The 14,240-nt window shown below is 59.9% G+C and overlaps 3 protein-coding genes across 7 annotated transcripts in view; 2 read left to right on the forward strand and 1 right to left on the reverse strand.

Annotated features, from left to right (window-relative positions):
• Nucleotides 1-8,506, forward strand: part of SBNO2 (strawberry notch homolog 2) — a 55,361-nt gene extending 46,855 nt beyond the window's left edge. For all 5 annotated transcript variants that reach the window (XM_068661328.1, XM_068661329.1, XM_068661331.1 and 2 more), the window contains 14 exons: nt 435-610; nt 807-938; nt 1,213-1,348; nt 1,531-1,643; nt 2,170-2,241; nt 2,659-2,767; nt 3,040-3,114; nt 3,424-3,567; nt 3,788-3,882; nt 4,222-4,314; nt 4,485-4,616; nt 4,822-4,898; nt 5,061-5,251; nt 5,408-8,506. In XM_068661328.1, coding sequence (XP_068517429.1) covers nt 435-610; nt 807-938; nt 1,213-1,348; nt 1,531-1,643; nt 2,170-2,241; nt 2,659-2,767; nt 3,040-3,114; nt 3,424-3,567; nt 3,788-3,882; nt 4,222-4,314; nt 4,485-4,616; nt 4,822-4,898; nt 5,061-5,251; nt 5,408-6,036 — 2,174 coding nt within the window. In that variant the 3' untranslated portion in view covers nt 6,037-8,506. The remainder of the gene's footprint in view (nt 1-434; nt 611-806; nt 939-1,212; nt 1,349-1,530; nt 1,644-2,169; nt 2,242-2,658; nt 2,768-3,039; nt 3,115-3,423; nt 3,568-3,787; nt 3,883-4,221; nt 4,315-4,484; nt 4,617-4,821; nt 4,899-5,060; nt 5,252-5,407) is intronic.
• A 1,071-nt stretch (nt 8,507-9,577) lies between these two features.
• Nucleotides 9,578-11,356, reverse strand: GPX4 (glutathione peroxidase 4). The gene is made up of 7 exons (XM_068661264.1): nt 11,255-11,356; nt 10,993-11,087; nt 10,733-10,877; nt 10,463-10,614; nt 10,324-10,348; nt 10,019-10,078; nt 9,578-9,859 (listed from the first exon to the last, which is right to left on the reverse strand). Exons 1-7 carry the CDS (start codon nt 11,339-11,341, stop codon nt 9,827-9,829), a joined length of 597 nt encoding a protein of 198 aa, XP_068517365.1. The 5' UTR covers nt 11,342-11,356; the 3' UTR covers nt 9,578-9,826.
• Nucleotides 11,357-11,479: 123 nt separating this feature from the next.
• On the forward strand, nt 11,480-14,087 carry POLR2E (RNA polymerase II, I and III subunit E). The gene is made up of 8 exons (XM_068661263.1): nt 11,480-11,638; nt 11,892-12,066; nt 12,148-12,263; nt 12,640-12,720; nt 12,932-12,990; nt 13,178-13,256; nt 13,621-13,701; nt 13,787-14,087. The coding sequence occupies exons 1-7, from the start codon at nt 11,582-11,584 to the stop codon at nt 13,684-13,686; spliced, it is 633 nt and encodes a 210-aa protein (XP_068517364.1). The 5' UTR covers nt 11,480-11,581; the 3' UTR covers nt 13,687-13,701; nt 13,787-14,087.
• The last annotated feature ends 153 nt before the right edge of the window (nt 14,088-14,240 follow it).

Here is a 14,240-nt window from a genome sequence, read left to right on the forward strand (position 1 = left end):
GAGGCAGCCAGCCACCCCCTGCCCTGCCAGCAGCACGGCCGCAGATAACGCGTAACCCGTCTGGGGTCTGGCTGGGGGGTGGCAGTGTCCGGGAGCTGAGGTGCGACCACCTCCTCGGTGTCTGCTTGGAATGGCAAAGCTCCTCCCGTGCCTGGGACAGCCTTACTGTCCTGGCTAGGTTTTACCCTGGGAAGGTCAAACTTGGGCTCGTGAGGTGGATTCGAGCAGGGAGGGTTTGCCCTGCAGGCTCCTTCCCCCAGTAAAACAGGGAGAAGCAGAGAGGGAATTTACTACGTGCTCAGCAGCTTTTATTGCAAGGCAAGGTGTCTTCACCTGCATGTCAGATATTTTGCCCAAAAGCTCTTTGGGACTTTTTTTTCTCTCTGATTTTTTGCATTTACCAGGTGGCTTTAAACTTTTGCCTTTTCCTGCAGGTAATTTTCACATGCTGCCTTCCCAGAAAGAGATGCATGGCCTGAGAGAACTAGAACACGTGGAAAAGATGAAGCAGGACCTCCTAGCAAAAGTAAAAGCACTGGGCAAAGAGCTACCTCTCAATACCTTGGATGAACTCATCAATCACTTTGGGGGCCCGGAGCACGTGGCTGAGGTAATCCTCCCCAGTCAGGAGGATATTTTAGTGGCACTGGGTGATGGGAAGAGGCACCAGCAAAGGGAGCTCCTGCTTGAAGAGGGCTTCCTCTCCTTCCTTGCCATCTGCAAAAGCTGTTGGGAATTGACCTCCTAAACACCGTACAGGTTTATCCTCCCTGCTAACAGCCCCTCTCTCTGTGTGGCACCTGCAGATGACGGGGCGGAAGGGCCGAGTGGTTTGCAGGCCGGACGGCTCGGTCATGTTCGAGTCTCGTGCAGAGCAGGGCCTCTCTATCGACCACGTCAACCTGAAGGAGAAGGAGCGTTTCATGAACGGGGAGAAGGTGAGCGGGGCTTGAGCCAGGGAAAACTCCAAACGTCTGCGTGGGAGTGAGTGCATGGAGAGGGGAGGGAAAGGGAGGGTGTGTGTGCATGCTTTTGCCTTGCCTAGTGACCCCAGGCTCTGCGTCTGTGTGTCTGTGCCTGGCCTGCTGGAGTGTGACAAGAGGCCTAAGTCCCTTCAAGGGCTGCTGCTGCCTTTTGGCTGCTGCCTGTAACTGTTTTGTGAATATCCAGGAGCCTCACACCCCCTTCTCACGTGTTGTTTCTCTCCCTTAGCTTGTAGCAATAATCTCCGAGGCTTCCAGCTCAGGTATCTCTCTCCAAGCAGACAGACGGGTGAAAAACCAGAAGCGCCGGGTGCACATGACGCTGGAGTTGCCCTGGAGCGCAGACCGGGCCATCCAGCAGTTCGGTGAGTGCTGGGGGGTTCTTGCAGGGGGCAGCCCTGGAAAGGAAGGTCACACACAGGCTCCCGAGGCAGGGGGTGCCTGGGGATTTCTGTTCCGTCCTATAGGATAGAGGTCCTACACAGCTCCTCTTCCCGTACCAGGCAGGAGGTGCCAACCTCTCCCTTCACTTCTCACGTCCCTGTAGGTCGAACGCACCGATCGAACCAGGTTTATGCTCCAGAGTATGTCTTCCTTATCTCTGAGCTGGCTGGGGAGAGGAGGTTTGCATCCATCGTGGCAAAGCGTCTGGAGAGTCTAGTAAGTGCCCTGTGTGGGAGAGGTTAATGCGCCAGCTCCAGGTCTTTCCGAAGGGCTTCCATTTTGGTGTTTCTGCTGGCATGGCCCATGTAACTAGGAGGAGGGATTGCATCACCCCCTGACTGAAGGCATTGCCGTGGTGGAATGCAGAAGGCCTTTAACGTCCCGGGATTTGGGAAGGGAAGTGAAGAATATGTAACCAAGGGAACAGGAGGCTTTTCGGGGAAGCAGAACCCAATTCCAGATGTTGGAATTCCCCCCACACTATTACAGGAGCGTACACCCATGAATTTCCGGAAAGCCAATGGAATAATTAATGGAATAACTAATTAGTCTGTTTCATTTTAATTCCCTTCTGATAAATCCCCAAATACTTCGGTAAAGTCTCAGTATTCTAGACAACTTCTGCCTGCCCACAGCACATTCGTGTCCTGACCTCTTCTGAGGCTGACTGACTTGGGCCATCCTTCCCAGGTGTTTTGCATCAGCTAAAATTAAGAACTTTGTGCTTTGTTTGTCTTCCCAGGGTGCCTTAACTCATGGAGACCGACGGGCCACCGAATCCCGAGACCTCAGCAAGTACAACTTCGAGAATAAGGTAACTCACGGCTGTTTTTGGGGTAGCTCAGCCAAAGAGGGGCCGAAGCAGTTGGCGAGTGCCTTCGGTAGCAGCCAGGGACGGGAAGATCGCTGCTGGCATCTACAGGCAGGACTCAGCCTAGCAGCAGCAGCACCCAGCAGCGTGCAGCCCGGGGTACAGCACCCAGGGCTCTTAGTGACCAGCTCAGTGTGCACATCCTGGGGGTTGGACCCTTCTGGGGAGCTGGAAGGGCACTGGGGTGACCAGACCCTGCCCCGAGGGAGCTGCTGGCAGCGCTGGGGGAGGGCTCCTGCACTCTGGTGGTCCCCTTGGCACAGCCCTCGGGTCGGTGGGGTTGCTGTGCAGAGCCAGCCCCCGCTGCTGGGCTGCCGGTGTGGGGTTCCTCTCGTGCGTGACTCTCGTCTCCTTTCGCAGTATGGGGCTAAAGCACTGGACAGAGTCCTTTCCACTATTCTCAACCGCACGGAGAACAAAGTTCCTGTGCCTAAGAGTTACGACAGAAGAGAGGCCGTGTTTTTCCATGGTAAGAACTTCACCAGCTCTGGGTTTTCTGCTCTCTTGCTGGCTGGGTTGCTCTCAGGGTTGGGACACTTGACGAAGCTCAGAGGGAGGGAGCAGCACTGCTGCCTGAGCAGCTCGCTGGTGAGCAGGGCAATTGGCCACCCTGCCAGGCAAAGGGGAAAACGGGCATGGGACAGACTTAGCTGTGAAATAACGGGCACAGCAGGAGGGGAAGCAGCCCTGCAGGACTGCTGGGGACACTGAAATACTTAGGCTGCTTTCTGTTTTTTCCAGAAATGAAGCAAGGTCTCATCTCTGTGGGCATCTGCTGCAATCAGATGAAGTATGGCACTGTCCCGATGGAGAAAGGTACGTGTCAAACATTCCCTGCCCAATGTAAGGGGGAAATGAAGGAGGCAGAGGGGTCGGGGCACAGCCTCGAGGGGTTTGCTGTGCAGCTGGGGCAGAACATGAGGGCAGAGTCCTGCGGGGATCAGCTCACACTGCAGAGCTCATCTCCCCGCTGTGGCCTGGCAGCTGACAGCCTGGAGGAACTGCCCTTCGGGTGCTCTCCTGTGCCGTGGTGCTGTGCTGCCACCAGGAAGGGACGGGGCTTTGCTCGTTGGGTGTCTTTGGGAGCGTGCTGGTTGTCTCCCCTGACCCGCCGTGCTCTTGCAGACTGCTCCATCACCAAGTTCCTGAACCGGATCCTGGGGCTGGAGGTGGACAAGCAGAACATGCTGTTCCAGTATTTCTCTGATACCTTTGACTATCTGATTGAAAAGGACAAGAAGGAGGGCAAATACGACATGGGCATCCTCGGTAAGGAGAAAGGGGTGATCATACCTCTTCCTGCTGCACCCTGCGGCTCCCTGCTCCTCCCTGCACTGACCACTGGCTGTTGCAGCCTGCGCTGTCCCCGTGGCCTTGCAGGTGCTTCAGTGTCCCAGCCCCACTTAGCACAGCTCCTGCCACCCCTGTGCAGGGAGAAAAGATTGGAAATTAGTTCTTACATGTGTTTTGGTCTTTCCCCATGCTACAGATTTAGCCCCAGGAGTGGATGAGATCTACGAGGAGAGCAAAGAGGTCTTCCTGACCCCTGGGCACCCGCAGGATGGGCAGGTCGTGTTTTATAAGGTAGGCAGCCCGCGCAGCTATCGCTGCAGTTTGGCCTTCTGCAGCGCTTCCCAGGCTGGGGCTGCGAGCTGCCGGGTCCCTGCCTCGTGGCTGTGTGTCACATTTGTGTCACATTTGCCCTGGTCATGAGCTGTTCGCTGAGGCTGGGAACTGCACAGAGGAAGCAAAGACAGGCCCTGCCCTGCTCCCACGGGGCTGCCGTGCCGCAGAGTGCAGCCTGGCACAGAGCCTGCCTCCAGGCAGCACCGAGTCTGTGCTGAGGGTGTGATTTGTGAGACAGACATCGGTGGGCTTGTCCTGCGCTCTGAACTTACAGAACCCCTGTTTGTCCCCATTTAGATCAGCGTTGACAGGGGCCTAAAGTGGGAGGAAGCTTATGAGAAGTCGCTCAAACTGACGGGATCCTTCGACGGGTTCTACCTCTCCTACAAGGTAAGTCCCTGGGCTCAGAGGTGGCTCCTTGGAGAAGGTCTGTGGCTGTCAGAGACCCTCGGTCTGTCTGACCTCGTGCTGGGGCTGGGAGATGCCTCCAGGAACTTCCAACGTGGAGGGACGTTGGGGGAGAGAGGCTGTGACTGTAACCATCAGCTCTACCCCCACAGACGCGGGGCAGCAAGCACACCTGCCTGCTGGCAGAGCAGAGCCGTGGCAAGAACTTCATCCTCTACAAGCCCAATATTGGGAAGCAGAGCCAGCCCGAGAGCCTGGACAGTCTGCACAAGAAGTACCGACGGGTAGGTGGGAGAGCACCTTCCTCTGGGCAGGGGAAGCCTTACCAGAACCCTTTTAGGACTCCTCGTAGCCCTGCTGGGGGTCAGGCAGAGCTGTGGTGGTAGCATCTGGGTGTCCTGGTGCCAAGCCCTGCATTTGAAGCGTGAGCTGGGTGTTGGACAGAGGAAAATCCCAGCCCCTGTCTCTAACTGGCTCTTCCTTCTGCAGGTGCTTCCCGAGGAAGCCAAGGAACACTGGGAGAGCTGTTACCAATTCTCCTTGAAGAAGTGCAACCACGCTGTCTGGTAAGGGATGTGCAGCCCAAACCTGCCCGGAGCCAGAGGCCCGTCCTGCACCCGTGGGTGCTGGGGACGGGCTCCGGGCTGTGGCTGCAGGGAAGGGCCATGCCGGGGAGGGCAGCGCTCTGCCGTGCTGATTCAGATTGATTTCTCCCCTTTGGACTGAAGGAACAGGAGCTGCAAGCTGATCCAGGAGGGGAAGGAGTGCTTCCAGGGCATGCGGCTGCGTCACTACTACATGCTGTGCGGGGCCCTGCTGCGGGTCTGGAGCAAGATTGCCAGCATCATGGCAGACATCACCAACACCAGCTACCTGCAGATCGTCCGCCTCAAGACCAAGGAGAAGAAGAAACAAGTCGGTGGGTGAAGTGTGAGGGGAAGGGAGTGGGGACAGGAGCTTACAGAAAGGGGAAGGGGTCCAGCTGCCCAGCGTCAAGGTTCCCCTGTGGAACAGGGCCGTGTCCCAGCCTGGAAGCTGGGGGCAGCTGAGGCACTGACGCGCGTTCCTCCCCTAGGGATAAAGATCCCCGAGAGCTGTGTCCGTAAGGTGCTGGAGGAGCTGAAGCAGATGGACGAGAACGTGAAGAGGAAGCACAACCGCCTCCTCCAGGCACAGGAGCAGAGCCCGCAGTTCTCCCTGCCGCTGCACGTCCTGCAGCAGCCCCTGGACCTAACGCAGAGCGGGGCCGGGGTCCCCCTGCCCAGGCACTCCCTGCGCCAGGACGAGATCCTGGACCTGACCTACAGCCCTCCCAGCAACAGCATTCCCGACGTGGTGATGAACCCAGAGCCCGGCGCTCTGTGCTTCCCCTCGGAGCCTGTGCTCCAGCCCCACCAGCAGCACGGATTGCCCTTTGGCTTCAGCCACCTTTCTGCCTTCAAGAGCCCCGACCCCGTCCTGGAGGGGAGCGTGCCCCTGAGCTCCTCGCTGCACGAACATCTGCCCCTGCCTCACCCCGGACCCTTGCAGACACTGCAGCAGCAGCAGCAGCAGGAAGATTTTGTCCAGCAGGACGGGAATATCAATTTCAGAGAGATCCTGGAGGACATGCTGAGGACGTTTAATGGGGCCCCCCAAGACAACATGCTCCCCCAGGAGCGCCAGAGCGTGATCCAGTTCAGCGGGCCCTTCCCAGACTTCTGAGAGCCTGCCGGGTGCGCCCGGCGCTGCCCAGCCGCTGTGGATCCATATCCTTTGGTGCAGAGATGAGAGCTGGGGAGCCCTGGCTCTCCTACTGGTTTGGACTGATCCGTTTCTGTTTTTGAGGGAAGAAAAAAAAAATCCTATAAAGCAAAGTTTATTTATATATAATATACAGTCAGGCATGTATAGATTTGTATATAACACGCTTGGGGGAGCCGAGTGCTGCCAGGTTCAGCTGATCTGGACTGATCTGCTGTGTTCGGGTCCTGCTCCAAGGTCAGAGCCGTGCAGGACTGAGGGGAGGCTCCCCCTCCTCGCTGCCCACCCCCCTGCAGACTACTGAGTTTCCAAGCCGGGCCGAGCCTTCCCCAGCCCTCCAGCCCTGAGCTCTGCAGCCACTGCCCCCCCTTGAGCTGGGCAGGAGCACGTTGGCTCCAACGGAGCTGGAGACCGCTGGCTGACTGCTGGCTGACCTGCCTCGGCTGGTGCCAGCTCTTCCAGCAGCCCTGCGGTGCTGTGGGCTGAAGGGAAGGTGGTGCTGGCCCAGCAGGGTCAGGATCCACGGAGATCCCGTCCCTCTGTGCAGGGCTGAGCAGGCGCAGAGGGAAGCAGAGCTGCCTGCTCCTGCTCTGCCCTCCCCGGGGATGGCAGATGCTGGCGCCTCCGGGCTGCCTGAGCGCTGCAGGAGGGGGCAGGAGCTGGCCCTCTGGTGCTGCCTCGTTTGTCAGCATCCCGACAGAGCTGCTGAGTCAGTCGGAGCTTGGCTGCACCGGGACCCCGTGGGGATTGCCCAGAGCCTGCAGCCCCTGGCCAGCCCGCACTTCATCCTGGCTGTGTCTGGCTGCGCTTCTCCCAGCTTCTCGCTGCCGTGCCCTGTCCCTGTACCCAGCCAGCTCCCCCTGCCTGGGCCCTGCTGGTCCCAGTGATCGCTGCTGCCCGGCCCCAAAGGGAAGATTTCCCTGGGGAGCACCAGGGCCGCGTGGTATCGCTGCTCATGCTGCAAACCCAACCTCTGATACCAAAGAGCAAAGGTCTGCTTTGCAAAGCACTGCCCCAGGCAGCCCGCCTGCTTCTCCCGCAGCACCCGGCCGGCGGGGCCGGGCCTTGCTGCCTTCCCCCCGGGACAGAGGTCGCCTCCGGCCTCCTCTGCCACCACCCCTGCCCCAGCAGCATCGCGCCTCGGCGGGTCCCGGGGAAATTCTTTTGTTTTCTCTGCCTAACCTAAGGAGCCTGCTGGGAAGCTGCCTTGCTGGCAGGAGTGCTGCGGGCCGGGATCTCCCCTGCGAGCCTCCCCGCTGCCGGGTTTTTCTCTGCCTCGAGTCACCGAGGTGTTCCTGGGAGCTGCACCAGGGTGCTTCCAGGGGAAGGACGCGAGACCTTCCCCGGCTGGCCCGGCCCTTCCTCAGCGAGGACCTGGGGAGGGAGGCCCAGCCCGGAGAGTCCTCTGCCAGGGTCCCCCTGCCCAGATGGGTCAGTCGTGGTGGGGCTGGAGCTCCGTGTGCCTGGGTGAGCCCCTCGCCCAGGCAGGGAGCTGCGACCCCCCCCGGGCTGCAGGACCATCCAGGCACCCCGTTTGCTTCAGGTCACTGGGGGCAGGAGCCGCCAACGCTGTGAGACCGCTCCCTGCCCTTCGTGTGGGGGCTTCTCCTTCCCCCAGCTGCCATCGCCTCCCAGCAGCGCTTCGCCCCGCTGTTTTACCGTGCGAGGGAACCTCCTTACCTCACAGCCCGCACCAAAGAGGGGAGCCCCCGGCTGCTGCCCCGGGAGCTGCTGCATCTCGGGGTGAGCAGCAGCCTGTTCGAGTCCTGAGCAGAGCAAGGGCAGGGCTCTCCCCTTCCCCGGCCTCTATTTAAGATATTTCCTGATTCACAACACACGTCCCGGTTCGCTTGCTTGGCGCTTGCTGAATCCTTGGCGCCAAGGGGAAGGGCTGCCGAGGAAACCCAGTTCAGAGAGGCTTCAACTCAGGAATCGCCACGAGGGGTTCTCGCTCCAGGCACCCTCCGCCAGCCCCTTCGCCACCACGGCCCCGAGGCTGACCCGGTGGCTCTCACGGATGGTTTTGAAATATATGCAATTTTCCCTCCCTGATTTCTGGAGAGACAGAGCACCTTCAAGGAAGTCCTTCCCCGCCCCGATCCTGTGTTTTTGTCAGGGTTAATAATATGTAACGATATCTTTTAACTAAATTATTATGCAGTCGTCCTACTGATTGTATGTATTTTTAAATGAGTCCCTTTTCTCCTTCCCTTACACCTTTTTGTTAGCACTTTTTAATCCGCTTGTTGTTTGCCTTTGTTTTTCTATGTGTATTTATAATTAATTGAGATGTATATATGTAAAGAGATTTTTTTAGAATATGTGCCTTCGACTAATAATTCCTGAATTTTCTACTTGCTTCGGAAGGATCGTTTTTTCATTCTGCTCAGTAAAAATGGAAAGCGAAGCCACGTTACGGCGGTTTCTGGAAGTGCCAGCTCTCTGTCTGTCCGTCCGTCTGTCCCCACGCCTTGCCCCCGTGGCCCCAAACCAGCGGCACCGAGGACGCTGCCCTGAGCCTCCCCCTTCCCCCTGGGGCCTCGGCGGGATCCTCCCTGAGCCAGCCTGGAGGCTGGCCTCTGACTCAGAGGCCGTTTGCCTTCTCCCCCAGCTGTGCTGTGCAAAACGCTGATAAAGGAGCCCTTGTTCGGCCACGAGCTGCTGCGGCGCTGCGACAGCTCTGCCTGGCAGCGCTGCTCCTGATCTTTACCCCAGACAGCGAGGGGCCAGCGGGCTCAGCACCCGGCAGCAACTCCTGCCTCACCTTGCGCAACTGCGGCTGGGCGTTGCTGCTGCAAGGCTCTGGCAGGGCCCCGCGGGGCTGGGGGGCAGCTCCTGACCGGGGGTGGGTGGTAAATAGAAGTCCCCCCAGCCTCCTCGTGGCCCTGTTTCATGTGGGGGACCCCAGGGCTCACCCCACTCTGCTCCCCGCCTTTCTCTCATGCCACACAAGGGCAGGGCTTTGCCCCGCAGCCCCATCCCCAACTACATGTGGGATTTCACCACGTGGGATTTCACCACGTCCCGACAGGACTGGGTTTTGTTTCGCAGTAATTGTGTCTGGGTGGATCTTGCGCCACCGAACTGGGCACTTTTGGTATTGGGGTCACTGGGATGCTGCTGCACGCCCGGACTCTTGCCTCGAGCCCACTCCAGCTCCTTCTTGCTTTAGCAGAGAAATCTTTCTCCTTTTGGGAGCTGCCCCGTGGTTTGTGGTGCAGCGATTCCACCCAGGTGCAGGCAGCGGGGACAGATCCCCACAGGGGCTCCCCACAGCCAAGCTCCTCCCTGCTTTGGCTTTTCTTGTGTGAGCTCCTCGGGGCTCCTGCTGACCCAGGCTTTGTGTGTAATTAATTCCCTTGTCAGCACTAATGAGGATTATCCCTGCCGGGCTCTGGTGAGCTGGCGCAGGAGTTGTGTAAGGTCTTAGTCCTGGACGTGCAGGGGAGCAGCGCAGCAGCTCCAGCCCCACCGCCCCGCACACAGACACGCACACAACCACTCATTTCTAGCACGTTTATTGCAAGGGGACATCAGGTGCTGTTTTGTGCCTACAGGAAAGGGGTTGCCCAGCAGAGGCCACTGGCCCTGTGAAGCCTTCTTCCAGCAGGTGCACGCCAAATCTTCAGGTTTGCCTCACCAGCAAGCTGGCTTGAAGACAAACCGTCATTCGTGCTGGGTGAGAAGAGTCCCCAGGGAGCAGGAGGGCCAGTGCTGGGCACACGAGACAGTGCAGGCGAGATGAGCAGGTCTACAGGTAGGAGGGCAGATCCTTCTCGATGACCTGTGAGAAAGAAGGGAGCATCGCAGCGAGAGCATCACTGCCCCCTGAACACGCCAGAAGCCCCCCGTGCCCTGCCTGGAACCCGTGGGCCAGGTGCCTGCTTTCCCTGATGCACGGGGCAGGCAGAGCTCAAATACCGACTGTTTGGGCAGCACTTACGTAGGGATCCTCCATGGGGCTGTATCTCTTCACCACTTGGCCCTCACGGTTGATGAGGAACTGTGGAAGCAAAGCAGAACCCAAACATGTGAGTCTGGCCCTGACCCAGGCGCTGCAGCCGTGGGGGGTGGCGGAGCGGCCGGGCAGCGGGGATCTGTGTCCTTGGGGCACTCCCACGCCCACATCCCAGATTCGGGCTGGGACACAAGGACCCTGCTCCTTGCAGCGCTCCGAGCGCCCCCCACCACCCCCACGGGTAAGGATGTGACCCACGCGTGGCTCAGGAGGAGGCAGCACAATCCTACCTTAGTGAAATTCCACTTTATGGCACTAGGAGAGAAAAAAAAAAAACAGGAGTGAGACACAAAAACCTTCCCCGCTGCAGCCAGGCCCCCCCCCGGCCATGGGGCCGGCCGCTTTCCGCAGCCCCCTCCCCGCACTCACTTGCCCAGGGTGCCCCTTCCCTTGGGCTGCTCCTTCATCCACTTCCACAGGGGGTGGGCGTCGTCCCCGTTGACATCGATCTTGCTGAACATGTCGAACTTCACCCCGTAGTTCTCAGCAAATGCCTTAATCTGCGCGTTGTCCCCGGGCTCCTGAGGAAGCAAAACAAGAAGCGAAGCTCTCAGTGGGGCGGGCGACTCCGGGCACAAACCCCGGCGGGTCAAGGTCAGGAGGACGCCCCCCCTGTCCCCCCCCCCCCAGCCCCCGTACCTGCTTCCCGAACTGGTTGCAGGGGAAGCCCAGGATGCGTAAACCCCTCTCAGCGTAGCGGGCGTGCAGGTCGACCAGCTGAGTGTAGTTCACGGCGGTTTTCCCTCATTTGGAGGCCACGTTGGTGATGATGCACACGGAGCCCCTGCGGGATTGGGGGGGGGGGCGGCGTGGGCCGGGGGGCGAGGCTGATGGGTGGGGGGTGTTGAGGCCGCCCCGGGGGTGTTGAGGCCGCCCGGGGGGGGGTGAGGCCGCCCTACCTGTACCGCTCCAGGCTCACATCGTTGCCGTCGATGTCCAGGGCGTGGAAGTCGTAGATGGCCCTGGCCGAGCGCCAGTCCTCCGCCTGGGCGCACTGCGGGGCCGCGGCACGGGGTCAGCCCCCGGCCCCGACCGGCCCCGATCAGCCCCAACCGGCCCCGGTGGGTCCCGATCCGCCCCGTTAAGCCCCGATCGGCCCCGCTGGGCCCCGTTAGGCCCGGCCAGGCCCCGCCGTGCCCCCCCCGCCCCCCCCCCCCTCACCATGCTCCGTCCCGCTCCCGGTCCCGCTCCCGCCGCCGCCGCCGCCGCGCGCCGCAGCGCCCGGCCCCAGCCCCAACCCCAGCCCATGGCGCCCCGCCCCCCGCCCCGCCCCCCGCCGCCTCTCCGCCACTCAGCGCCCGCGGGAGGGGCCGGCCCGTAACGGACAGCTCGGCCGGCCAATAGAAAGCGAGGTGGCACGGCGGAGGGGGCGGGGCTCCGGGAGGCGGACTACAACTCCCAGCAACCCCCGCGTGTCCGAGGACCCCTCTTTAGGGCAGCCCCGCCTGTCGCGGGGGGCAGCCCGGGGGCCTCAGAGGCAGCAGCAAGATGGACGACGATGAGGAGACCTACCGGCTGTGGAAGATCCGCAAAACCATCATGCAGGTGGGGCTGGGGGGGGCGGGGGGTGGGATGGGGGGCTCGGGGGAGTCTGAGGGGGCTTGGGGGGCTCAGGGGGGCCGGGATCGGGGGTGGGGGGGTCGGGGGGGGCAGGGACTGGGCCTAGGCCTAGGCCGAGGCCTAGGGCCTGGGGGGGGGCTGGGGGAGGCCGGGGCTGGGGGCTGGGGGGGGCTGGGCCGGGGTCTGTGGGGTCCAGGCCGTGCCCCCCGGCCTCACGCCGCTGCCGCCGCCCCCGCAGCTGTGCCACGACCGCGGGTACCTGGTGACCCAGGACGAGCTGGACCAGACGCTGGAGGAGTTCAAGGCGCAGTTCGGTGACACCCCCAGCGAGGGCCGCCCGCGCCGCACCGACCTCACGGTGCTGGTGGCGCACAACGACGACCCCACGGACCAGATGTTCGTCTTCTTCCCCGGTGGGCTGCGGGGCCGGGCGGGGGTGGGCAGGGGCCGGGGCAGGTTCCTGACTGTAACCCCGTGGCCGGGTTTGTCTGCAGAGGAGCCCAAGGTCGGCATCAAGACCATCAAGATGTACTGCCAGCGCATGCAGGAGGAGAACATCACCAGGGCGCTGATCGTGGTGCAGCAGGGCATGACGCCCTCGGCCAAGCAGGTACCGAGGCGGCGCTCCTGGCGGCTTGGCTATCATGACCTGGGGGTGGTTTGTTTTTGGTATTGCTTCAGGTTAACCAAAACCTCAAATTTCAACCCAAAGAAAATCTTTCACCGAAGGCAGTCATGCCTTAACACAGGCTCTTGGGGTATTTAAACAGAACAGCTGGTTCTGGCTGCAGAACAAATGTCAGGCCATGAGTCGAGGGGCTGGTGGGAGAAACAGAGATATCAGGAGTGCTGTTTGCTCTCTGTATGGGTACCTGTACCTGTGCCAGCACAAGGACAGCGATAGCACACTCGCAATTGGCTGGTCCAAACACAGGTGGGGTTGTCCTAGAGCAGTGCTGCAGCCTGACTTGCTTCTTACTCCTCAGTCCCTGGTGGATATGGCTCCCAAGTACATCCTGGAGCAGTTCCTGCAGCAGGAGCTTCTGATCAACATCACGGAACATGAGGTGAGCGGTGCTGGGGAGTGGAACACAAGTGGGATGGTCGGTCTCATGCTGAGCTGAGGCTCAGGCTGCTCTGAGAGACCTCCCCTCGGTTGGAAGGCCGGGCTCTGTAGTTCTCTTCCTTCCGTGCACGTTGCTTGTCCTGCCACTGTGTGGAGACGGCTGCTTTCTCAGAATTTCTGGTCTTGCAAACTCTTTTTTGTGTTGTTTACAGTTGGTCCCAGAGCATGTCGTCATGACAAAAGAAGAAGTAACCGAGCTGCTGGCCAGATAGTATCCTTTGTTTGTTCCTTCCCTTCCTGTCTGGGTGTGATGTGTGCTTGCTTTGGGCCGCAAATGAAAGCATCTGACTGTGACAGTTTATTGCTTGCTTCTGGTAGCTGTGCCTGGCCTCAGAACAAGGGGGAACCTGGGCCGCGTGCTCGTTGTGCTGGTGAAGCTTCTCCTTGACTCTGTGCAGTAAGCTGAGGGAGAACCAGCTCCCGAGGATACAGGCTGGGGATCCTGTGGCCCGGTACTTCGGGATAAAGCGAGGACAGGTAAGAAAGAGGCTGGTGTCAGGCTGCAGCGCCCCGTGGGCAGGGCAGGGGCTGTGGTAGCACGGTACTGCAGGACTCCAGAAACAAGAAGGTTCTCGTTCAAATATAAAAGCTGTTACGGGTTACTTTGGGATGTGTAAGCCAGGCAGGCTTCTGGCCAGCAGATAGCTCTGGGGACAGCCCTGGCTGCCTGTGGAACCAGCAGCTATGACACTGGCCCCAAACTGCCACCCCGGGCGCCCAGTGGCTGCCCAGTGCTGTGGCTTTGTGGCCCTTCTGGGTGTGAGCGCACACGCGTGTGTCGGGCAGGGGAAACTTGCCAGCAGCTTCTCTCCCTCACAAGTTCCTTCTGCCATCCTTCCAGGTGGTGAAGATCATACGACCCAGTGAGACCGCGGGCCGCTACATCACCTACAGGCTGGTGCAGTGATGCGGGGCTCTCGAGGTGAGGTGGGGTCCTCGGTCTTGAGTGCTCTGCTGGGGGAGGTGAGGTGTGAGCTGCTCCACATCCCAGGCTCTCTTTCTTCCAGGTGCAGAAGTGTCCTGGGATGGTTCTGATCTTCCCACCCCTGGCAATTTGCAAATGCTCCGAAGTGTCTGCCTCTTCACACATGCGGTTGTTTTTCTTGGCCCAGATCCTCGTTTTCCAGCATAGATTTTGCTCTAACTCCTTGTCCTTCATGAAGGACTAATGCCATGAAAAGTAACTTGAAACTTGAAGCAGCTGAAGCGTACAGGGAGGAAGTGAGTGGAAAAAGGCCTTTGCTTTCCTGTTATGTTTTATAGGACCTTGCCTTTAATAAAGGTTTGTACTCTTAGTGCTCTTCACTATTACTGTGTTTCTGTGTCTTTTCCTGTATCAAAGCCTTAAGGCCTCTGCAAGTTCCTGTTTTTTTCATTCTGTTTAGAATATACATGTGTTGCTGCTAGAGCTCTGAACTCCTCGTGGCTGAGCCAATAGCTCATCCTGCAGAGCTCTGACCT

This window comes from Anas acuta, chromosome 26 (assembly GCF_963932015.1).
Source record: "Anas acuta chromosome 26, bAnaAcu1.1, whole genome shotgun sequence".
Lineage (NCBI taxonomy): Eukaryota > Metazoa > Chordata > Aves > Anseriformes > Anatidae > Anas > Anas acuta.